This window comes from Ylistrum balloti, unplaced genomic scaffold, assembly GCF_031769215.1.
Source record: "Ylistrum balloti isolate Yb309-2 unplaced genomic scaffold, AGI_CSIRO_Ybal_v1 Utg370542, whole genome shotgun sequence".
Classification (NCBI taxonomy): Eukaryota; Metazoa; Mollusca; class Bivalvia; order Pectinida; family Pectinidae; genus Ylistrum; species Ylistrum balloti.
The window spans coordinates 406942-433515 of NW_026782344.1; the positions used below are offsets into that span (position 1 = coordinate 406942).

General features: G+C 33.3%; 1 protein-coding gene across 1 annotated transcript; it reads right to left on the reverse strand.

Moving 5' to 3' along the window:
• Positions 1–1087: 1087 nt before the first annotated feature.
• LOC132556071 (F-box and leucine-rich repeat protein 13-like) lies at positions 1088–26111 on the reverse strand. The gene is made up of 24 exons (XM_060220460.1): positions 26034–26111; positions 25444–25547; positions 25003–25099; positions 23501–23590; positions 20112–20179; positions 19048–19168; positions 18895–18928; positions 18375–18484; positions 12719–12835; positions 11839–11934; positions 11436–11461; positions 8592–8754; positions 8037–8137; positions 7550–7679; positions 6385–6483; positions 5686–5806; positions 5270–5432; positions 4596–4712; positions 4270–4396; positions 3563–3700; positions 3116–3196; positions 1949–2031; positions 1526–1606; positions 1088–1320 (listed from the first exon to the last, which is right to left on the reverse strand). Exons 1-24 carry the CDS (start codon positions 26109–26111, stop codon positions 1233–1235), a joined length of 2433 nt encoding a protein of 810 aa, XP_060076443.1. The 3' UTR covers positions 1088–1232.
• Between the last annotated feature and the right edge of the window lie 463 nt (positions 26112–26574).

Genomic DNA, 26574 nt, shown 5'->3' on the forward strand with positions numbered 1-26574 from the left:
ACTATATGTTGTCATGGATACAAGACCAGTCGCTGTATGCGTCCACGACGAAGAGCCAATCGAAGAAGATACTAGACATTGCACAGATCTAAAGAAATAATCCAACGAAAATCTGACCGTCCACAAATATCATTCATGAAAAGATTACTATTGTGATATGCAAGTTCATCATACATTCTTAAATATGTCATAAAACATTGATTCAAAGGAAACCGTATTCTTTATTTATTTTTACGGTTACAGGTATTATTCTGTAACAAAAAGGTTCTTTTTTATTAATTCTATGCAGTCAACACATACAAAGATATGTGTTGTAAAGTTTGGAAATCCGCTTTATTTTACTCTTCCAACCTAGGGGAAATATGATGAGAACAGGTAAGTATCATAAATCACATGATTGTTATGTTCACCTTGTGTTCAAAAACTGTTTCAGACTGACCTGGTCATGACATAGAAACCCTGAATGGATCCCATGTAGATACAACAACTACAGACCAATAGTACTATGTGATCAGTTTATTTCATTTTATTTCGATTGAAGGAACATATTTCACATGAACTCCACTAGGTGATGGAAATATCATGTTAAAGGTACAACAGGATGGGGTGCTCTTTGGCTGCTCGGCATAATACAGCAATATTGTATTACTTATAAAGGCACGAGGTTATGTATCACAGGGTACAAGTTTTGTCAATGTTTCTGTAGCTGGCAGTGATGTGTAACATATATTTACATACCAATATCAAGCTCAATGTGTGTCTTTTTGGCAGGAACGCTGCAATTTTGGTTTAATAACCAAAGCATCATATATGTGTTTTACATAAAACAAAATGTTCCCAATAACTAAATAAAAGTACACTACTAACCCAAAGTACTTCTAATTATACAGAAACATTTAGCTGTGATCCGACATGCAAGCGTATTGTCATATACCCTGACGTTCTATGCTTTTTCTGATGAAGATTATAGGAAAGTAAGTGTGAATGCTATAGTTGGAAATCTTTGTCATCTACAAAGTGAGATAACATGATGACTATCACAGACAAGTATACAGACACTGACAAACTAAATGTCTGTTGCTGGGCCCAGTGGTAACTACAATCCAGAAAGTGTAGTTACAACACTTTATGATATTCCTTTATCAGCATTAGTCTTTATGTTTCCGTGGTCTGTCAACACACTAGACTAATCTTGTATATCTGGTCAGGTTCATCATCTGACCACTGTCCACTCAGCCCACGTAGCCATAGTATGGAGGAATGTCTTCATTGCTGTACTTTACCACTTCTACACTTCGCATCATCTTCTGTGCCGAGGATCTGCAACAAATTCAATCAGTAATACAAATAATTTACGCTGGAAACAATACTAAACAAAAACACATATATAATTAAGATTGCTAACACTTATTTCACAACAAAATTCAAATCCACCTATGGCATGATTTCACGAATGTGTGATGTTCAAAGTTATCTCCCCTGACAGTTACTTTATAAACTGTGTATATCAAATATTTGTTCTTACTTTGGAATTCCTTTACAGTATAGGATTGTCAGACAATGCAACTTTTTACATCCTTTCCTCAGATACTTCAGAGCTTTCTCCCTGTACACAAACAAATTCATCATTAACATCTTATACCATTGTAACTTTCGTACTTATTTCTATAGAAGAATGCATATAAAATTCACCATAAACACGTTTATTAATGATATAGTGTTGTGTAATGTCCACAACTTACAAGTATTATTTAAAAACTTTATTTTATGTAAACAATTCCAAATCGAAATCAAAAAATCAAATAGAACATTTTTTTTTTTTGCAGCTAAAATTCAAACTTATTTTCATTCAAGATGCTTTCCAAAGAAATGTTATGCCCTGTAATCCAATTTTAGAATAAGTTATTAATATGTTTTTACAATGTAAAGCATTTTAAGCTATACATACGTGACAAGAAGACATCCACTAATGTCAAGGCTGTAGAGATAGTGACATACTCCAGATAGGTACTGGATACTCAGGTTAGTTACCTGTAACAAGTAAATACAACATTACACTACAGACATGTACTGGATACTCAGGTTAGTTACCTGTAACAAGTAAATACAACATTACACTACAGACATGTACTGGATACTCAGGTTAGTTACCTGTAACAAGTAAATACAACATTACACTACAGACAGGTACTGGATACTCAGGTTAGTTACCTGTAATGAGTAAATACAACATTACACTACAGATAGGTAATGGATACTCAGGTTAGTTACCTGTAAAAAGTACATACAACATTACACTACAGACAGGTACTGGATACTCAGGTTAGTTACCTGTAACAAGTAAATACAACATTACACTACAGACATGTACTGGATACTCAGGTTAGTTACCTGTAACAAGTAAATACAACATTACACTACAGACAGGTACTGGATACTCAGGTTAGTTACCTGTAACGAGTAAATACAACATAACACTCCAGACAGGTACTGAATACTCAGGTTAGTTACCTGTAACAAGTACATACAACATTACACTCCAGACAGTTACTGAATACTCAGGTTAGTTACCTGTAACAAGTAAATACAACATTACACTACAGACAGGTAATGAATACTCAGGTTAGTTACCTGTAACAAGTACATACAACATTACACTACAGATAGGTACTGGATACTCAGGTTAGTAACCTGTAATGAGCAAATACAACATTACACTACAGATAGGTACTGAATACTCAGGTTAGTTACCTGTAATGAGTAAATACAACATTACACTACAGACAGGTACTGAATACTCAGGTTAGTTACCTGTAACAAGTAAATACAACATTACACTACAGACAGGTACTGGATACTCAGGTTAGTTACCTGTAACAAGTAAATACAACATTACACTACAGACAGGTACTGGATACTCAGGTTAGTTACCTGTAACAAGTAAATACAACATTACACTACAGACAGGTACTGAATACACAGGTTAGTTACCTGTAACAAGTACATACAACATTACACTGGAATTATGTACTGAGTGCTCAGGTGACATCCAAATTTCACCTATAATGACATGTGTTATTAAGAATTATGATACAGTAGGTTATATATTACTTACCAGCTTACATCCAGCTACATTTAGCACATTCAGCATTCTACAACAAAACGCTAGGTTCTTGATTGCACCGTCTGTTATCCCCTATAAATATAATGAAGCGTTTTAACATACAAACACAGCAGACATGTAAATATGAAAAAGTTTACAAATTTCTATAATGTGGATGTTGAGAACTTTTATGTCAAAGAATTTGTATTGTTCAATTTTCGACAAAAACAAAACACAGTATCATTATATAACCATAAACATCCAAAGGGTCAAATCATATTGAAACACAAAAAACATAATTGTCATCATTTTCTTGAAGAATTTTAAAGATTTACGCAAATGTAATCATAACAAATGATATCTTAATTGCATGAAATAATCTGATGTAACAAAATTTTGTTAGAAACATTGCTAGCATTGTTTTAAATGAGGCACATTATTATGGACATAGAGACTTACCACACAATGAGACAGGTCCAAACGCTCAATATCTTTACACTGCTGAGTAAACTTCTGTAAACCCAGGTCTGTGATGGAGGTACACTCTGACAACGTCACATCCTTCAGGCGAGTGTTGTTACCAAGGGCAGATAACCCCTAAACAGATAAAGAAAATTCATCAAATTCCTATAAAACAGATGATATCAACTTTGATATGCTTTCGACTTCAATGTCCCAACTATTCCTTTACCATATCTCCTCTACATATACTTTTCATTTGTTTGTGTTTAGCAGGTTTATCTCCCCAAGAACAGACAGACAAGGTTTCCTTTTAGTAGCTGGTGACAATTTAATAAGACCATATACAGGAGACCCTTCTTATGCCATCCTGAGCTGTAGTAGCATAAATATTTTGTCCTAGGACACAATCATGACAATATAAAACAGTCAAATTCTCATCTTCCTGAGAAACACAAACCACCAAGGATAGAGAGCATTAAACCCAGCAGCTTAGATCATCTCCTGAGGTTAGGAAGGCCAACACACTATCAACTGAACTATCACAGTCCCATTTTTTTAGTAACACATGAATTTACTAAAATGTATGTTATTTGTGTTTTGTGGTTGTAGATATTGATAAATACATATAAATATTTTGCATATCATACCTTACAAGAAATCATGTAACTTTTGTTTTATAATTTGATAGGATCATTTGAGCTTACGTTATCGCCACAGTTACAGCCTGTTAGGTCTATAGATGTGAGGCTATGGATCTGTCCCAACAGTTCAACACCTGCTTCTGCGATATGTTCACAGTAACACACACTCAGATGGGTCAGGGAATGGCACCTAAACATAAAACAGAACATATATATAGTGTCAGAACCAAAATGTCACAGTAAGCAGATTTTACTGCATATGAAACATCAATATCAAATTATCAGCTATATCTGTTTTAATAGACAAAGGGAAACAATCTATATGAAACAAAATATCATTAAAATCAGCATGTTTATATGTTTATAATGAAGAAGTTAAGAATACACACTTCCTGAGGGCTATGAGGGACATGTCCCCTACTCGGATACAGTTGGTTAAGTTGAGCTCTCGTATCTTCTGTGTTGCTGGCCCCTCTACCAAGCCTTTGACTCCACTGTCTGTCACTCTACAACAAACAATGGTGGAAATAAGTTTGTTAACCCCTTGACAATTAGTGTCAATCATTTTGGAATAAACTGTAATTTTTAATCAACAAACAAATCTGATACAACAATTTCAGGGGTGTAAATCTACAAATACAACATATATACATATATATATTTACAAATTGTAAGTGAACTTCATTTGGCGAAATGAAATTTTAGCATATGCGCAAATAAGCACTATATGATGAATTTGTGCATCCACAATAATTACATGTGTTATATGAACATCATACAGATACTCCAATTTGTTTGCATTCCTACTTACTGCAAAACATGCTAAAATAAGAATGCTATCAAGATATATATCCAATGACAGCATGAAATGACTATATCAATGTTAATGTCATGGGCTTGTTATAAGCCCTGATCTATATATGTATGTCCCTATCTCATGACAGAGTGTGCTGACCCCTGGGCTTATTGCAGGAAAACAGTATACAATCATATAAAGTGTTTGGTTGATACATGAAAAATGTTTTAGATAAAGAAAATGATGAATCATAACATAATGTTTCACCTGACTACATCAGCAACATTACACACGACCAGGTTTTTACAGTTACTGAGGGCCTTCAATGACAGGTCGGTCAGCTTCTGACAGTCCGCCACGTAGATGTGCTCTAGTTGTGTACAGTTTTTCCCGATCACCTTCAAACTCTGGTCAGATATCCTGTGATTACCTGTTAATGGACAAAAAAAAATTTGGGATGACAACATTTCATCAGAAGTTTCACGACAAAAACCTGACAGAAATTCAAATATGCATGGAAATGGAAAAGAAATTTGTGTCAAACAAATCAGCTGGCAATAAATGTTACCAGGAAAATGTTACCAGATTTTGCAGATCTTTGTGAGTAAAGAAGCAAACCTGCTTGTCGATAAAGTATGACAAAAATACTTTCTGTTTTAACTCCTCCAGCAATGATTTCATACCTTCTATTCGTAGTTTCTTTAACTTTCCACGTTGAGCCAAACGCCGGAAGGATTCATCAGTAAGCAGTGGAGAACCCAGTATGGAAATGTTTTGTAATTTAAAACATTTAGCAGTGACAGGCTGGAAAAAAAAACATTGAACAGTGTACATGGAAGGAAATGATATTAAGGAGGTTGATATTTTACATTAGAAGCATCACTTTGATATACATGTATATTAAAGGTAATTTTTCTAGAGATTAACTTCGAATTATTTTTTATGTTATTGAGCCATGATATAAAAAACAGAATGTTCTCTGCATAAATTGTGAAGAAAATGCCAAAAGTATACTTCAGTTTTTGTGTAATGGCTTAATAAAAAATAATCAAAATTAATCATCATTATTTAAACATAGATTTCAATATTTTTGCAAAACATTGAATACTTTCTTATTCACCGTATACTTGAATGAAATCACACTTAAACAGTTATTTTAAGTGTTAGTCTGACTACATTTAGAGTATGTGGCAAGTATTTGGAATCCTTACGAAATGATCGACGTCCAAAAAATCGAATGTGTATGACAGTGAGATACCAAACTGATACCTGGCCTAATAGAATTATCTAAAATTCAAATCATATATAGAAACTTCAATTATATCAAATAATGTAGAATACAACAAGATACTCAGAAAGGGCAGTCATTTACACAGACTTACTTTTAAGCAGTCGTCGTTTAACGTCGCAAAGTCATTGAGGATTAGTGTATGTATGTTTACACATCCAGAAGCTAGGTTCTGGAATCCCTCGGGAGTCACCTACAACACCAAAAGATGGGATAAAGGAAGATATGCAACATTTATTCAGTTTATTAAATCATGTGACCATTAGATTTTTGTCAAAATAGAACAAATATTTTGTATGTTTAAATCAATTCAAATATTATGTTGAAAACATACAACAGTCTTTCACTGCTTTTTCTAAATACAAATGTATATAATCTGCTGCCTTTGTATATTCTACTAAGGTGAACCTAACAGCTGATATCTATACCAGTGTGTGATATAGCTTGTTTTCATACACTGGAGACAAATTTACCTGTGAAAAGCATGATAGAGGCATAAATTTAGCTGTATGAATTCTTTAGATATCCAGATATTGACTGCAAATGAAACAGTTTTATCCGTAGACAGCCTGAGAGATCCAGGTATTTAGTAAAACTGAGAAATATTCACCTCTAGACAGCCTGGGAGGTCCAGGCATTTAGTAAAAGTAAGAAATATTTACCTGTTGACAACCTCAGAGATCCAGGTATATTGATGTGAGAGATATTTACCTGTAGACAGCCTGAGAGATCCAGGTATTTAGTAAAAGTAAGAGATATTTACCTGTAGACAGCCTGGGAGGTCCAAGCATTTAGTAAAAGTAAGAAATATTTACCTGTTGACAACCTCAGAGATCCAGGTATATTATTGTGAGAGATATTTACCTGTAAACAGCCTGAGAGATCCAGGGATTTAGTAAGAGATATTTACCTGTAGAAAGTCTGTGATATCCAGGTCTATCCTATCCCCAAGAAGTAATTACCTGTAGACAGCCTGAGAGATCCAGGTATATTGATGTGAGAGATTTACCTGTAGACAGCCTGAGAGATCCAGGAATTTAGTAAAAGTAAGAGATATTTACCTGTAGACAGCCTGAGAGATCCTGGTATATTAATGTGAGAAATATTTACCTGTAGACAGCCTGAGAGATCCAGGTGTACTGATGTGAGAAATATTTACCTGTAGACAGCCTGAGAGATCCAGGAATTTAGGAAAAGTAAGAGATATTTACCTGTAGACAGCCTGAGAGATCAGGTATATTGATGTCAGAGATATTTACCTGTAGACAGCCTGAGAGATCCAGGTATTCCAGTTTCTTGCTGTTCTTTCCTGATGCCAGATACTGGAGGCCTTTGTCTGTGTATTTGCGGCATGAGGCCATGCTGAGAAACTGGAGGTTGGCACAGTACCTAGTAAAACCATGTACACATTATACTTACTTTAAGACAGTTTATAGTGATGTGTCATTGACAATGAGACAAGAGATGTTAAGATACAAAATAATTTTATGTTGTATACATCATATTTTTTTCGAGACATTTTGCAGCAATTTGTCAGTGACATTGATATAACAGACAATTATATACACATTTATCTAATACTCACTTTGACATCGTTTGAAATGATGTGACAATGAAATTTAATGGTATACACATTAATCTAATACTCACTTTAAGATAGTTCTGAGCGATGCGTCGGTGAGATTTGTACGAGAGATGTTTAGATATAACAGTATTTTATGGTATACACATTTATATAATACTCACTTTGAGATAGTTCTGAGCGATGCGTCGGTGAGATTTGTACGAGAGATGTTTAGATATAACAGTATTTTACATCCTTTGGCTACAACTTTCATGTGTTCATCCTGTTAATAGAATTAATTATGTAAGGTAAATACAATGATTACATCATAACACAAAATGAAGACATAACACCTGGTGCCCCTGCTCCTATACAAACTAGAATCTGATCTGGTGTAGAACTTGATGTTATGATACTATAGGGTAAATATTAACCAAACTTGTTCAGACAGGAAGTAACAGACACTTAATCCCACCCCTACTACATCCCATTAGATAGCTGGGCATAACAATTAAACAAATTTGAACTCATGTTCAAGTGAAAAAGACCAGAGAAATCTGCCTTACCTGTCTTCCATTACTTACAGATGTTTACACTACATACAAAAAGATCACAGGCAAAAAATATATGACTTTAGCATTTACATAAGATGAACTATCAAATTTCCTAATTACTCAGTGTAATGACAGGTAATACATTTTGATATTAAAAGTGATGACAGATACATTCATACTCACATTCAGACCCTTACACTCTGACAAGTTGAGGTCCTGAAGATTTCGACATTCGCTGATGCTGACAAAGGTAGGTTCCGTGACTTTGACACAGCCACGAAGATTGAGATGAATGAGGTAAGGGCGACACTTGGCCAGAAGTCGGGTAGTGATCTGATCTGTCACACTGTCACAGAATAAATTAATCCAACATAATGCTCTATACATTTATATGGAAACTGTTTCTTTTTTTGTCTTTTTTTTTTCCTGTTTACTGATAAAAAAATCATTTCAGTACTCTACCTCATTTTGTTTTACGATTTCAGTTTCATAGTTTTACTTTAAATTGATAGTAAATTTTTTTCTCTTAATTTTTGAAGCAGGAAATCTGCAGGTTTTGTGGCAAGTTTTTGCAAAAAAAAAAAATTAATCACTTTTTCATTCATATGTATAATAAAATAATTGTAAATAAATGAAAAAACAGAACTTTGTTATAATAATGTCTATTGCTGTCACTCGTACTACATTCTACACAAGCATATTAACACCAATCCTTACAGAATCTAACACACATTACTATACTACATCCACCACACAGTGTCACTTAACATTTCTACCACCTCTGTTTTCAAAGCTGACTCAGCTACTGTGTACCTAGGTATACCAACTAAGCCGTCTTGGTGCCTGTATAAAGCATTACCTATTACCAACACAAAAAGCACAGCCATGGCACTACTAGCACATCTGATATAGAAACTGGAATTCTACGAGGTAGATATTTTCTTAAATACTTCTTGTACTTCATTTATATGAATAATTATGATACAGCAGCTTAAATCATTATCGCTTGTTAAAATTTTCAAAGTAATTATTTTCATTTTGATTTTTTCATGAATTTGGGTGATGAAATCAACCAACATCACTACACCAGTTCTTGATCATTTTGCAAACCAAAAACAATGTACATATTCATGCAAATAAAAAAATTTGACCAAATAAATACAACATTTACAAAAGATGATTGATTTACTGAATGAGGCATATATATACATTATGAATGTCTTACCATATAGAATATACTAAATTACACATACAAATAGCAAGTAAATATTCTATAAAGTTTCTGTGATGTTCATACATTAAAACTTAAATCACAACATATGCTTTGCTACCAGGCCCTAAACTTCACAGCAGACATGCATGTTTAGCACTATAACCCTACTATAGCACAGCAAAAAGAAGCGTTCATGATGGTCCACAAAACATACCCATATAGCATTCTGGACACAGGCAACCAATGCCGTGCACATCACAATGGAAAAGTAAGGTGCAAAAAGTCAAATCAAATTCAAAACAAATCAAAGTGCACAAAAATGTGCAATTATGTGAATACATAAAAACACAAATACATACTGGCACATTAACATGTACATGTAAATCTGAGGAACTCATTCACACAGTGGAGACAGACTAATACACTATCACACACGGAGGCATATGTTCACATATATTTGGTGGCACTCCATTCTGATCACACATAGTTTCTTCAATTTGTGAACAATAATCTTGCCAGCTGATGGGGACTGAGAATGATGCAAGCCTTACACACACACAAAAGTGAAGATACACACACTTTCTTGGAGTACACATATGCACACATACATGTAACAGCACATGTACACCTACATACTTTAGTGATTTCACACCTACATGTATATACCTACAATTGGGGGCACATGCACATACTTGTGAAGACACACTTACACACATATCAGGTACTAGTGAGGGAACACACATATTTGTGGAGGCAAACCTACATATGAGGGCACATCCACACACCTACAAGTGTTGGCACATACACCCACACTTTTGTCGGCACACATATACACACATACATATGTGGGCAAACATACACCTGTAGGCACACCTATATACCTAGCTACAAATGGGTGCACAAACACATACTTCTGGGGGCACACATTCACACATATTCATATCAGAGCACATTATCACAGGTAAAGGAGAACACATTTATACACATATTTAACATACCTAAGGGGGAGGGGGCATACAAACACATAAACATGTGGGGGTCACAAATACAGAGAACATTTTCAGGGAACAGTAATACACACATGTAAGAATAAAGAATAAAAAAATAATGATGTGCATAATACATAGTGATACTGAAAACAACAGAGCTGTCAATAGATACAGCATCGCAAAAACAATAAAAACACAACACAGCTTTCTTATACAAAATTACTGTCAGACATTAACACGTAACACAATTACAACATAAAACTATAAAAGTGAACACTTAGAATAAAAATCATTTATAGCAATATGTCTCTGAACTACACAAACAACTTTAGGTGGTATACCTTAATAAAATAGAGTTTGAATGAGAGACTTAAACAATGATTCGTCATACTGTGTTATTTCTAGGGTAATATATAATCTATAAATGGTCAACGTATTCATTATCATATATTGTAATCACATAGTTTGAAAAAAATTAATGGCTGGTCTAGTTTGGGAAGGGAACTGCTGCTATTTCATCCTAATTTTAAACATGAATTGGACCTTTAAGTATGAGAAAAACAATTTAGTTATGTCAAAAATGGAACTATTCCACCAGAAAGTTCAGCTATGTTGTTACACAGTTCAGAGTCTGCTGAAAGACATTTATAATTCATCTTTATAAAACTTGAAATTTTGAGTAAATATTCCCATATTTTTTTTTTAATTGCCAGTCTGAAATACCAAAGGTTGAAGAGAACAATTGGATTTCAGGAATAAGAAATTGGACGGTTTCATGTGTAACAGAGCAAACTTCTCACAATTTTTGTATTTTTAAGGTCTTACCTGTTTCTCACTTTGAAGAAGTCCAGCTGAAACAAAAATTATGCATAAAGTGAAAAAAAAAATTTTTGACTGAATTTATTTTTTCTGTTGACAATGTTATACAAATATATAAAGGTCTATACAATTCTTATCAATTGATTTCTCTACTAGCTAGCGTCGAAACTTACCAAAGATATAATATCTATAGTAACTAATTATGTAATTAACAGTAATAGACTTTCGTTTATTTCAATAGTATTTATTTCAAGAAAGAAATAACCATGACAAAGCTTAAATAGTTTTGATTTGAAAAAAATATGAAATTTAAAGCATAACCATTTGACCTATAAATATCTCAGATCTGTTGAGATCAGAGGTAGTAGCGTGTATGTACTAGCCAGTGTTATATATATGGTGTACCTACCCGACTCCACAGTCCAGGAGTCTGAGTGATGACTTTCCAGGACCGACACACACGGGAACACCTTGCCAAGTCAGCTATATCCACAAAGCTGAAGATCTACAAGTTTTTAAAAATTTGTACATGTAGGTAGGTACTTTAGACCTTGGCAATGAATCAATGTAAAAGTTAGGTAAAGCCCTGACAGATCAATATCTGATTGATGTACATAATTAACAAGGCTATTAAAAATTGAGTCACAAATTCTGACAAATCAGTTTAGAAGTATGGCATCTTGAATTATTTTCTACTTGTTTGGGGGATATTACCCTGTTAAGTGAGACTAGGTCATATTTTAAGAAGGGTCCTTGTGTACATAAATGTTTCAGTAGGTGTCTATCTTCCTTGCTGAACAACACACTGGATGCCAATTACAAGCCATCCACAAAACTTTAAACAACATGTCTTGCCTATTTAAGATACAACTTGTCCATGACAGCACAGGACATTGCAGTTTTTATCTTCTTGAGAAACACATACACCATGTGGAGGGATCCTAAAACTACACCACAGATCTTCATTCCAGATCGCTAAGTCTGATATGCTCTACCAACTCATCAATCCCAATCTGCTGAATCCTATTTGTACAGATTGTAGATAATATTCCATCATCAAGTTTATCTTTATTTTCATAAACCTGTCTTTCAACTGTTTGAAAATATCAGCTGTTTAATCATTCATCTTTTTCAGGAATTGCACAGTTGGTGGCACCGTGGTTAAGTCAACTCTTTCATATCAATGTTTTTGTCATGTCTTTACTGTCTTCTATCAAAAACAAAAATTGGAAATAAAAACAAAAATTCCACATTACCACAAATGTAGCAAACCATCAGCTGATACAGACCTTGACAGCAAGATCGCCGAACCCAATGTCTCTCAGATGTGAGATGCTGTCCCGTGCTTCCCCTGTTCCCTGGCCAAACGTCTCATCATCTTCCATGTTCTCACCACGCTCAAGTTTCTTTAAACATTCATGTTAGGTGTTACATTTGCTATGTGTATATGTTCACATATCGTATTGGTCAAAGATCATTTGTAAGTATATCTTCATATATCTTATTGTTCAAAGAACATCTGATGATATAAGTACATTATAAAGATCTAGTTCTATCATAACATTATATATTTCCTCAGAATATCAGTTAAGTAAATGCTTTCAGTTTGTATAATAAATGAACAAAGATACCCGTTCATTGATTATGATTTCAACAATAAAATATTGATATAAAACTATTTATCATTTTAATCATTACCATATTATCTTCATTCATCATTTATCAATATTAAACGTAAAAATATCAAAAAGTTAAAATAAGAGAAAAACAAAAATAAAACATTTAACAAAAGCTTAAAAAAAAACTCAGAAATAATTACCTTGCATGGTTTGTACAGACTTTGAGACATAAAATTCCATAATTTTCAGTTATCAATCGAAGCACTTTAATTTCCGACTTTTGAGGGATATTGATTCACAATCACTTATTAAGGTAACATTTCCCATGTTAAAGAAGGTTACTAATATATTCACAATTGTAGATTTTTTGGGGGGTGGTTTTAGGTTGCAATTAACAATCATAAAAAAATCAAAACAAATATTGCTCATGATTTTGTCATAACACAGTAACTACAGATAGTTTCATGTGAAAAGTTTAGGAACAATTGTTCATTTTGAATTTCACTTTACACCAAAGATTCAAGGACTTCTAAATGCATCAATTTATATCCAGCCAAATTTTGGTTACAAAATATTTCAGACATAATACTGAATGATAAATTCCAACATGTAATTAAGTTTCAGGCAAGGGCTTAAATTCAAGGACGTTTTATATCTGTATAAATCATGACTTGTAAAAAGCACAATAGAAAATGTAATTCGTTAAATTGTTGAATAAAAATCCCAGCTGTAACGGTCCAGCAAAAACATGAACAGAAGCCAAATTATTCAACATCTAATTAGCTCTTATGTTGTTAATGTATTATCGACTGAAATTGTTTAAAAAACAAAAAAAGTGAGTTGAAAATCTGAAAAATGATAATCATTGTAGCATTTTCTATCTGTCTAAACAATCTTACTATGACTTAACAATGTAGAAAATTAATTTTTCTGAAAATGATAATCACATTCCAAACATCTGGGCTAATTTCTGTTAAAAATAACAAGCCCCACTGATATTTGCAACCCTTCATTCAATCATTGTAGAATGACAGGATTTAATTTCAAGGAATTTTTTTAAATGCTGCATTATTAACAACAGAGAATCTGGCCTACATTCTTTTCCTGCATACAAATTGTATATGAGTCTCCATGGTAACCATACCAATGGTGGTGGGACTGGCAAAAGTAACACAACAATAAAGAAAAATAAAACAACAAGTAAATAAAACACAGATTATAAAACTTTAAACAGAAACAACAAAAAATGAAAAGAAGTTTTCGTCAATAGAACAAAACATTGTTCCAACACAACTTCTGGTTGGATGTGAACAACTCCTGTACGACTACTTACAGGTTCTGGGAATTTCATTTTCTTGAATTTTGCACTCATAAATGGATTACGATTTAGTTTTATGACTGCCATCTTAGTCTAAATAAACAATTAAAATTGATCCACACAGGTGAAAATTTAGCTCATTCATGTAGCCTCCATGGATATCAGTAAGTTTACTTTAAAACTTTTAAACTGATAAACAAAATACATTATCTAGCTAGCCAATGATATATGGGTTAATTTTAAAGCCAGTGAATGTGACATGCTAATAAATATTATCAATTAGACATGCTGACCTGTTCGCGTGAAAACGTATCATCAGGTGTAAGCCATTTATACAAAAAAAAATATATATATATCCTGTTTGTAACATAAGCTTAAACATAAGCTTCAAGGTAACCTACAAATACACTGACCTCCACCGTATATACATGTAGCTATATTTATCTACCACTTCCAACCACCGTCAATCTCTAACTCACTATACTTATTTATACTTCACATAGAGGGGGTGATGGGCATTGCAAGTATACATAAACACAGCTGAAGACACTGCCTAGCAATACAGGGAGAGCCACAGGGATGTGTAACCAATCAACTAGGTACAGCACAACAACAGTAAAGAGCAAAACAAAATGTGTGTCCACTCAAAACTTGCCTGAAGAACAATCGACTCATCAAAAACTGATTGCCAGCAATATATTAAAAGTTAGGTTATGTAAATACTCAAAGTTCTAAGTCCCATTTATAACCATTTGTGTACTTATATAAGAAATGTTATCTCTTACACAGGTTATTAATTATATAACCTTTCATAAAGACAAAAAACACTCCTTGGAAACAACAATAAAACCCTAAGCAATATACCAGTATACTCTATATCAATGTCATAATTTTTTCTAGTTTCAGTCAAAGATAATATAGAATCATCTGCAAAATACAGGTGAAGTCAGAAACTTCATGCAAGACCGTTAAAAACATGATTGTTTCATCATATTTATCATCATATTGATCTTAGTTTGATCTCAGGTGACAACTGTAGGAAAAAGGCTTTGGCAGATCAATGTTTAAAAATACAAGTGTATATATTCCTTAGACTGATATAAACTTAGGAATCAACAAGCTTGTGTAAACACTTGAGGTATAAAGACCCAAACACATAAAAGCATAAAGACATATAGTCTGTCTACCCAAACAATCACAAACTAATACAAAAATGTAACATCTATATAAAAAATTAGGAATTATGACATGTATATCATGAAACACCTAGAAATGTTTGTTGATATAAGTGTGGCTGAAATTGTTGGGTGTTGATATTTGTCTCACTAAACATCAATTCTTACATATACTGTATGAGTATTGACACTGAGTTTGAAGTCCCTCTATCAGTATCAACATAGAATTATAAAATGGACTTTATCCAGTATCAATTTCAGATTAAATTTTTTAAGTTTATTTATTATAGTCACCTTTAATAGATATTAAGACAAACTCAGGACTTTCTATGATCAAAGGGTTGGACTGTGTGTAGAGTGTTGACTAAAGTCTGTCAGCAGTATAACACTGAGTTTCACTGATGCAGGATGTCTTTGGTGGAGCTTTAACTCAAGTCAGCTTCTGCTTGAATATTGTATGAAGGTTACCTGCACTTATGATTTGACTCAGAACTGTCTGTGTTAAAATTCTGACTCAAGAGTATGCACATGAATATTGACTCAGAAATGTCAGTGCCAAGCATTGACGCAGGACTGTTGCTGGTCTGGTAAGTATTGACTCAGGACTGTTGGTGCTGAGCCAATCAAACCATCTCTTACTCCAGGACAATGCAGCTGTCCAGGAACAATAAGGTTTGTTGCACAGCATGGTGACAATGCAGGACCAAAAGCCACATGTGATGGTGGTATTTATGTACATACTAATGGCTGCAACTAGATTATACAAAGTAGCAGGATACCAGTCTACTGGGTGACAGAAAGAAGGGCCCGTCCCCCTGATGGACTGTAGACACAAAGGAAGGGTAAAAGGATGAGAGTCAGAAAACCAAGTTTAGTATAATGTGTTCCTACTGTACATACATAAGTTCATCAGGCCATAGATCCTGTATCATAGAGTGTACAGTTCTTATATACGGTTGGGAAGTGGGCTTGAAATGTTAAAAACAAATGAGTCTAACATATTACATCATTGAATGGTACAAATCAAGTTATGAGCTCTACTCATTTGGATTTTAACAGGGGAAAAGTTTTTACAAAATTGAAGAAAAAATCCTTTGAATTTAAAGTGAACTCAGTCCATCAGGGGAAGTAACCCACGCATATAGGATGAAGTTTGTGTGTGTAGGAAACAGAAGCAGTTAGAACATCAACACAAAAGGAAACTATAGTTACCCTCAAATTTATCTTTGAATCAAAATAGAGTGACAAGGATTACTAACAGTAAGTCATATCCAGTAACAATGAGTGGTCTCCCTTGAAAGACCCCAGGACAGTAGTAAATATATTGATCACATAGCTGCATGGTAACCAACACTAAGGAAAACAAAACACTATTTATATAGTACCAATATTTCTATCATCAACAGAATTTTTTTGTTGCTAATTCAGAAGGCCATCACCAAAATAACACAGCAGATCCTAAACTGCTAACTGAATGGAATTTTTCTAACTTTGCTTCAATTACAAATAAACCCAAAATTTCAAAATAGCTCTACATGAAATTTTTTTGAACATATCTGATGAATGTTTTTATCCAAACATTGAAAAACAAATCAGTATTCATTACACTGCTATATTAGTCTTCAGTTATTCATACACAGAATAGAGTCTTATGCAAGCTGGAATTCAGGAATAAAAATATGAAATAAAATAAAAAAAGTTACATTTCATTATATTAAATCAATATTACATGCCATCTTATTTCTTTAAAGAAAATCAAAAATGTTATTTTTCATCACCTGTTAATAAAGAATGCACTCCTGATACACCATGCTAGTTCATCTCTCCAGCACCTATTATAGTGCTCCCTCACCTGTGCCCTCTCACAAATGTTTCAGCACATGTACACCTCATCAGTTCATTTCATGCTACTCAGCATAAACGACCAAATCAGAAATGTGTTGTGCTCCAAAATATACTTTTAATGAAAATCAACAGCCCAGTGACACAAGATTTAAATATGTATTTTGCATTTTAATTTTTTTTTTTTTTTTCATTTTTATTCTGTTGCCATGAAAACGTGTTCAAAGTGTGTCATATAACTGAAGCAAGTTATCTATAAAGAGAATATAAAAGACACTGAATACACAATTATGTTTATTTGTATGATAATTTTCTTTATCTTTATTTTCCTCCTGTCTTTCATCAGGAGACGATACTTGGATGTGTTACTGCAGAGGGCGGGAGAGATGAAGTAGCGAGTTAGAACCTGTTAGTGGCCTCTCACCACAGTATACTTATAGTACTGACCAGCTTACTCTGTACAACAAATAAAACAGTACATATAGGTTTCTCCAGATTGTGTCTAACAACTAAAAGAACTGGCTCAAGATAAATCTTGTAACAACTAAAATACTTCATGATACATCACCTAATTACTTAAATACCTGGTAATCACAGACTACTGGCAGACTACAATTTATGTAATGCTAATTGCAATCACTACATATTTTACATAGAGATACTGTTTATCTAAAAAAAAATGTTGTATAGATCTTATCATCATAAAATCTAAATCATTGAAATTCTTGCTTAATTGCTACCACACATTTGTGATGTCATACCTATATCATTGCTCTATCACACACAGTTGTATTTACTACAGTGACACATGGGATGGACTGGGGTCCCTATAGAGCTGCTGGTGTATAGTGACAGGAACTATAAACTGGTGGGGACAACAGCACTGACAATAAAAATTCTGGATCTACAGCATTCCTGTTGTCATGCAACAGCTACAACCAAAACTGTACATCCAAAACTGGAGAGTTCGGACATCAGTTGTGTGACCTACCTCGAAGTATTCCCTCTGGTTCTTTGCCCGGACGGTAGTCTCATGCCACTCCTTGAAGATGACTTTTCCGACAGAGATATGGTAGATCTTCTTTATCTTTTGATAGGACACTAAGGACACAAAATACAGCTTAATTTATTATATAGAAATATCCAGCATCTCATTTCAGATAATCAGTTTTTCTTCTTGACAGATCCTCATCATAACCTTTCAATTCAGGTTGTGTTCTCAGAGTCACTAAACATACAAGATGTAGTAAAAGAAAAATAGATTTAGCACTCAATATTTAATGATTCAGAATACTGTCTCTCGGCTAGGACTGCACAGCTCTATATATATGTTACCAAGCTAAGTTGGCATTTATATCTCAATCCCACACCTCATGAAGTGACCATATTTTTACACTAATCTGAGACCAAAACATGGGATACAGACTTGCTGTTTTTATTTCAGTTCTACATCAATAAAGAAACTTTTCTTATCATCTAATGATTTCGTTGACAATTTAATCTATACGTACTGGCTTGGCATCCCTTCCTGTACTTCACCCAGTCCTGTAAGTGGAAAAAAAATATATATTTAACCAGCTTTGATGTACATCTACACAAGGAACTTCTGTTTTACCAAATTAATAACAAGAGAAAGTTTTCACTTTTCTGAATGGGTTACTAACCTTCCATTCATCCAGATGTACTCTCATCACCTTCTGAGCACGATGTCTTTCTGCCCGCTCCATTTGTGATAACATCTTCTGTAATTTTCTCTTCTTATAGAGCGAGTATTGCACCCAGGCACTGTCAACATCACATTAAATTCAATGTAGATAAATTACTCTCAACTTTTCATTCGGTTTTCTTCCCAAAGTTTTTACTTTAAATCCTCTTAAAATGTAACTTATATCAGTTAAGTTTCTAAAATTTATTTCCATTTCATGAGATTTTATGAAACTCATCTTGAAGTGTTAATTTCGGCTTACCAAGACTCACAAAAATAAAAAGATTTGTTTTATAAAATCTCAAATGAAATAAAAATTAATTTTAGATCCTACAAGTATGATGTAGGTACAAGCTGGGAAGTCAGTCTACTGTTAGTCTATACAGGTGTCTGACCTCATAATGGGCCTCACATGGAACTCTAATTCCTGTTAGTAATTTGAAAATCTATTTAGCTCTTGTCAAGAAAATCTGAAAAGATATACTGATAAGAAATTTTTTATTTTGATTTTGACAACCCATCATCTGAAGATGATGGGCCTGAAAAATATAAGAGGTAGCTGCATGACATCAAATATCGCAGATAAAATGTTGTCTCTTATAGCATCATTTAGTTGTTCTGGCATCATGAGAGAGTTTAGTACATTTCAAGTTTAATTGGTTGGTCTGGTTTTAACTTCTCTGTTTTGTTCATCAAATATCTTTACCTCCTTCCTTTATAGGCTATGTAGCTTTATACATAATCATTTATTAACTAAACACTATTTTCACTAATCAAGGTTAACAAAACTTTTATGAATATCATTCAAATATTTAGTTTCCAGTTATTTACAACAAATAATGCATTCTTTTCTCTACACACATGTCCAATAAAGAGACAACTTTATATTCGTATATGTACTGAATTAAAAAAAAAACCTACTTAAACCTCCCAAAACAGATAACATTCACTTAGCCCTTTAATGTTAACCATGTATCACCACAATTCTTAATTCTATGATAGGATTCAAAATTGGTTACATACCTGAAACACATCATCTTTAGACTCCTGTTGTAATGCTCATAAGCTGTTGCATACATCTCGGGTGTGGGCTACAAAAACATGTAAACTTGTTTAGAAACACATGGAAATGGTCCAATGAAAAAGTCCCGTTACAATGCTAATATGATTTGACTATAGACTAAACATTAAGTAATTGTAAACTGCAGACTTCATTACTCCCTGACTACTGTGTTATCAACTAGTTGGTTCCTGTATGATAAACAATTCAATTCTCTCTCTATTTACCTAAAACAAATGTCTATTCTTGTCACATCAAATCTCTGATAATTTATAAGGTGCAAACAAATTCTTCACAAGTGCTCAATTAATTTTTTTTTTACTCTTTATGTTTGATAAATGAAAATGACATGAGTCATCTGATAATCTGTTTGGATTAGTCTACAGGAGACAAATTTCCTAAGAAACACCTGAGAGTGCTACATAGCTGTTAAAATATCACACAATCATTGTACAACAGTTTAATACCTTAAAATTCCAACAAACCTTCAGTCAGAAACTCAGGTAGTATATATATAACATCACAGTGATAATGAGCTTTGTGTGCTCCATAGTAACATGGAAAAATCTACATTTATCACCCAGTTTTTACAGGTGAAAAGCAAGGAGTGAGATTTTAGCAGTCATGCCGTAACCAAGCACAAGGTCAGAGTCCCCGTATATCATGGTAAGTATAGTTCACTGATTCACAGCAAAGATAAGTACAAACTATATATATATATGTATAGTCCAAGATCAGTTAACATGCACTCTGGTATATCATATCCATCAACCTCCCCAATGTTTCCTCCCTAACAAGTTCATACATTATCAGTACCATTATAATTTTACATATTCAATTTTTTTTCTTTTCTTTTAATGAAATGAATTCTAAAATGCAAATGTTTGTGTATTATACACAATTCCACACCAAAATCTACTGAATATATTTCCCTAACACATTACAGATAACATACAATATATGTAAAGATTCTACCCTGTTCATTTTGTATATTCAGTACTACCTACAGCATGTTCTTTGACAGCCTATTGTCTAGCGTTCACAATCCTTTATATCCCATCCAAAGTTAACTTATAGGGTTCCCTCCTTCCCAATGTACTAAAAATGATCAGGACTACGTTCTAAGACATGTACCATACTTCCTACACATAAGAAGTTTTCCTGGCATCAAAAATACCCGACTGTTTTCCTAATTGTTTCAAGGTTTCTGTACCTATCACATTTACCATCATTCAATCCATCAATATATAATCTGTAACTTGTTCTCATTCAACTTTATCATTCTTTTAACCCAATAAAATTGACTCTGCACATCTCTCTGATACAATATGCTTCTCTTTACTGTCATTAATAAAGAAACGTGCACTTTACAAAAAAAATCTGAAAACATTTAGAACAGATTTATACTGCATTAGTTACAGTATTTATAACACACTGTAAATAATTTATCAGCAATGAACCCCAGGTAAAGAACACTGGAAGTGGGGCAGGGTGGATCTTGAAGGGAAAGACAAGTGTATATAGGATTGTCTGGTGTACTCTGGAGCGACAGATAGTAAACACTTCTGACACCAACAGTTGTAGATCAAATTCCTTACGACATACTGTCAAGGCTTGTTTTTAAATGATATCTTAACACAAAGAAATACCTGAACAAAACTTTACAGAAATATGTTATCTATCAAAATTTTGTAAAAAAAAAACAAAACAAAATATAACCTACATCTTAATAAAACAAACCTCAACAGCAATCATGAAAACCAAATAGTGTCTTGGGAATAGAGTTTCCCCATAAGTAGGAGTTAATACAGTGATATGTTTGAAGAGGTCACCAGGCTCTTGTAGACCTCAAACAAATCCATAGTGTTAAACCAATAGTCAATCTGCTCTATAGCATGCACAAAAAAGAACTTTCCATTTATCATGTAGGTAGTTATAGTACATCATTACTGTCCTCAGCTTAAAAAATTCAATTTACATTTCTTTAATCCCTGTTTGCTGAATGAATTTAGGCCCCCTAGCAACTGGACAGACATACATGCAGACTGGGTGTTTTATGAGTAGGGAGGCCATGTTACAAGCACCTCCGCCACTGCTGGCTAGCATACCCTTAGTCATGCAGGGTCTAAGTGTCAAAGCTGTGTCTCTTAGATCACACTCTTCATAACAAAATTTTTCAATGTTTGTGTCTCATGGTTATATTATGTTTATGTCAAATTTCTGCAATATAATACTTACACATCAGCAGAAGTCTTCTTCTATAGAAGTGAAGTGGTCAGAACATCAACAAAAATATTAATTTGAACAGTGTGCATGACATGTACCTTAAAGTTATTTTTCAAGTTTTCAATATTTACTCAAATTTTGAGAATTCACTTTCTCTTAACATTTGGAAACTGTGTTCTGACTACTGATCTTCCCAAAACTGTATTTCTAAGTTAATATTTTAGACAATTTTGTGTTTTTCTAAGCACACCCAGCTTTGACTTAAATGACCCTATTACATGTATAGATAGTAATGTGTGTGTGTCCCAGCTACACATCTCTGGTTAAGCTGCTAGTGATATGTGTGAGAGAGGTATGTTCTTTAACAATGACAAACCAAGGCCCCCAAGAACCAGCTCTGATTGATATCACCACTTCCTCGAAAGCCACTTCTTCCATCCTCTCTGTTAAGATATTAAGCTATAGAGACCTCCGTTGTCAATGTAAACACTAGGAAACTCAATGAAACTCCACACTTCATTCAATACCAGTCAACAAATTAGTGATTCAGACAATGTCTAGAAAATCACTAGGAAAAAAACATTAATGGATTAATGGGAGTGTATCACATTATTTCCCAGCTTACATTGGCAGTGGTGAAGGACATGAAATGATGTGAACAGCTGGAGGATTTTTGTAAACAATTCTAAGTAATGATCTGACCCTTCAAACTCAGATACTCAAAGTGTCGAAGGATTAAATGACATATACTTAATTTTTTCTGATTTGTATGACCTCAGTTTTTTTCACCTAAATTCATTTTAGTATATAAACATTGTTCCTGTCTTCTTGACAAATTCTTCATAATTAATCAACAGAATATTTTTTTTTTTCAAAAGAAATAAAGCAGTTCACAGATACATTTATAATAATGCAGAAATTCAATTACCTTACAAAATTACATTTTCACTTTAAAAACATATAAAAGTTTTCATTGATATTGAACAATTCATGTAATTCTGACAAAAAGCCTCCAGCTGAATCAGCATGCAATGTTAAGATGTACGCACTAGGGATTAATACCAATTCTCTCAATATCATGCACACCCAGGGTTTCAACCCTGGCAGGCACCAATTTTGTGCTGACCCAAACTTTCTTCGAGGCGGCTAGCCCCTGAAACCGACCCCCGAAGAAACCCTGTCCTTTTTGTATGTTCTCTGGGATATCAGAATAATCCTACAAAAAGGTCAATAATGTTAGTCAGGACGGTTAATTATCATCAGCTGTAGTGAGAATACCACAAAGAACCATAACTCTGGTCTGGACACCAGGGTTAGGAACAAATAACGAACCCAATCATAGACTAAGTACGTTATCTGAGTCAATTAGATTTATGACAATATTATTGCATTAATTAATCATGAATTTCTTTTCTTCGATATTCAGTTGTTTGAATGGAAAAATATATCATTAAAAATCATTAAGCTAAAAGTGCTCTTTTAAGTCTTCACTAATTAATTCATTATTAATACATTAAAATAATAGAGAAAAAAATGAAATAAGTTGATTACTTAATGATTTGTTAGCAATCAAACAGATATTGTATAATGATCACATAAAGTTTAAACAAATGTGTAAATTTTGAAATTAAGTTTTGAATTCCTTTTAAATCATTCCAGCAATGTGCTAATGCTGCACATACTCAAATACAATGTTCGATTTCTTGTAAGATTTTTCAACAATTTTATTTTACATGCACTGTCTGTCTGACCATTAGCAAATCAAATCATAGAAGATTTGATGTTTTACCCTTTACCAGAAAGTTAGAAACTACAATGTTAAATTTTACTTTTAAGAAAGAAATATTTTAATACTAAAAAGACTTTGATTATATTATAATTCATCTAAATTAATTAAAATTATTTTCAAAAATTAGAAATTGATATGTTATGTAGCCCTTCAAATTTGCCCATACCCTAATCCATAATAATAAAAAAAAGTATGGTAAAAAAACATAAAATAAAAATGAAAAAAAAAATTGTAATAGTTTTCAGTACTTCATCAGGATCATTATGCTTTTGTTCAGCCACATCTTCATCTGGCTAAAAGCAAAATTTATTTCAAGATATGAAGAAAAACATTAAAGTAAAAAAGCATTTTACAAAAACTACAGGGATTTAGAAATTTGAAGTAACAACCCTTGACATTTTTATGGCAAATGGCATTATGATCATAAATTAACACTAAATGGGAACATGAATAAATCTGTGAATGAACAGGTTTCACAAGAATCGCTCGATTGTAACATGAAACAACTTTCAATAATGAGCCTAGTACATACCATTGAAATTAAATTGTATGTAATGGATTTTTTTCTGGATATCTGACTAAATCAAAAACATCAGATTAAATAAAAGTTTGAATTGAAAGAAAAATTTACATAAAATGTATATACATTGTATACACATTCATGTTTTCAGTTATAAGAATCAAAATACAGGATACTATACTTTGTCAGTTTAAAAAAGTTTTTTAGCAATATTTACAACATACAAAGCAATATGCACTTCTACTTAAATTTCACAAATGAACTTGAAAACTGTTTTAAATGACAACAGATAAGCTTATTATTTGAGTACAGTACATACAATGATACTCTCATCATCCATATTGAAGATAAAGTCCAGGCTACTCTCTGCGATAACTTTATTGGTCGGCTTCATCTCTTGATCCACAAACATATCCCTGAGTACAAAAACATACTATCAGACAAACTTATAAATATTTCAGAAAAACTTGACAGTACAGGTAAATGTAGTTGTAGTTGCAAAATAACTAAAATCTTATACAAATGTATGTATATACATGTACATAAAGTGTTGTTATCTCCTTCTCACTTTTTTCTTGTCAATTACAAGTCAATTTAACACCTATGTGAACTCAAATATGGTTTTTGAAAGCAAAACATTTGAAAGAGGATTTTTTTTAAAATATTTTGATTCTATAATGATTATTAAATAACGAAGCAAAATAGAATCACACATTCAATTTGGGATTCAAAGAAACTGATTATTGTATAATGTTATTACCAGTTCAGGTCGCCCAGTCCATTCTCTACAAGAAATCCCAATTTGTCTAGAATAAACTGATGTGGATCATCTGGACACATCACAGCTAGACCCGTCAGCAGAGCCTGTTAATGAATCAAGCCATGAAATTCTTTTTTATTAAACGATAAGAATAAAACAATGCAATTTTTGGTAATATATATTTGAAGACCTGAATCTACATAGAAGTTTTGTCTAGCCTAGTTTTAGTTGTGTACAAGGTGATAAATCTACATGGGATTCGCGAGTCCTGTATTTAATTCTTATGGGACTCGTTGAGTGTCTGAAAATACATTGTATACAATGTATGACCCACTGACTTAGTAATAATTGAAAAGGACTCGAGGGAGGGGGTAAATTGTAGATTGATAACCGACTAGAGAATGACTCGTGGCAATAAACCAGCTTGATCAACAGTCGCTGGGAATGTGGGGTATCAAGTCAGATGCACTTGTCGACATAATTTAATTGTTGTTTTTAACAAATCAATGGATGTATGCGTAGACGATTTATCACTTAGTGCTTTTTAAATGGATACATCCGTGAAGATAACGTCTTGTTTATCCACTTGCCTCATAAATATCGGGAAGCTTATTTGACCTCAGGTACAGCTTCAGCTCAGGGGTCTGTCCTTTCATTGACGCCGCCATTTTCAATCACTATGACTTTGTAAGAAAAAGAAATTTGAGAAAACAAAATGTTGTTTTCAAAGCCAGGGCACTTGCTCTTTGGTCGCCATATTGTTTTCATGTAGCAACGGGATGACAAGCTCCCGGATGTACTACAAAAATATTAGAGTTGTCTCCCTTGGATTCAGAATAATCACACTTGAAAACGTCAACAAAAATTAAACTTTCGGGAAAATGAAAGAATGTAAATGCTGTTAAAAACTATTCAAAATTCGAGCATATACGCATTTCCTGCATAGGCAAGTCAGAATATTGAATTAGTGAGTGCATGTAAGATTTTAACAGCATCGTAATCAAAATAACTATAGGACGTAGTGATCCTTTGGTAATGGCAGACTCCTTCCTCGCTTTAAGCAGAGTTAGAAAAGGGTACCAACCAGAAAACATCACACCCTATATGCATTGTTTGCTGTACCACGTTCCC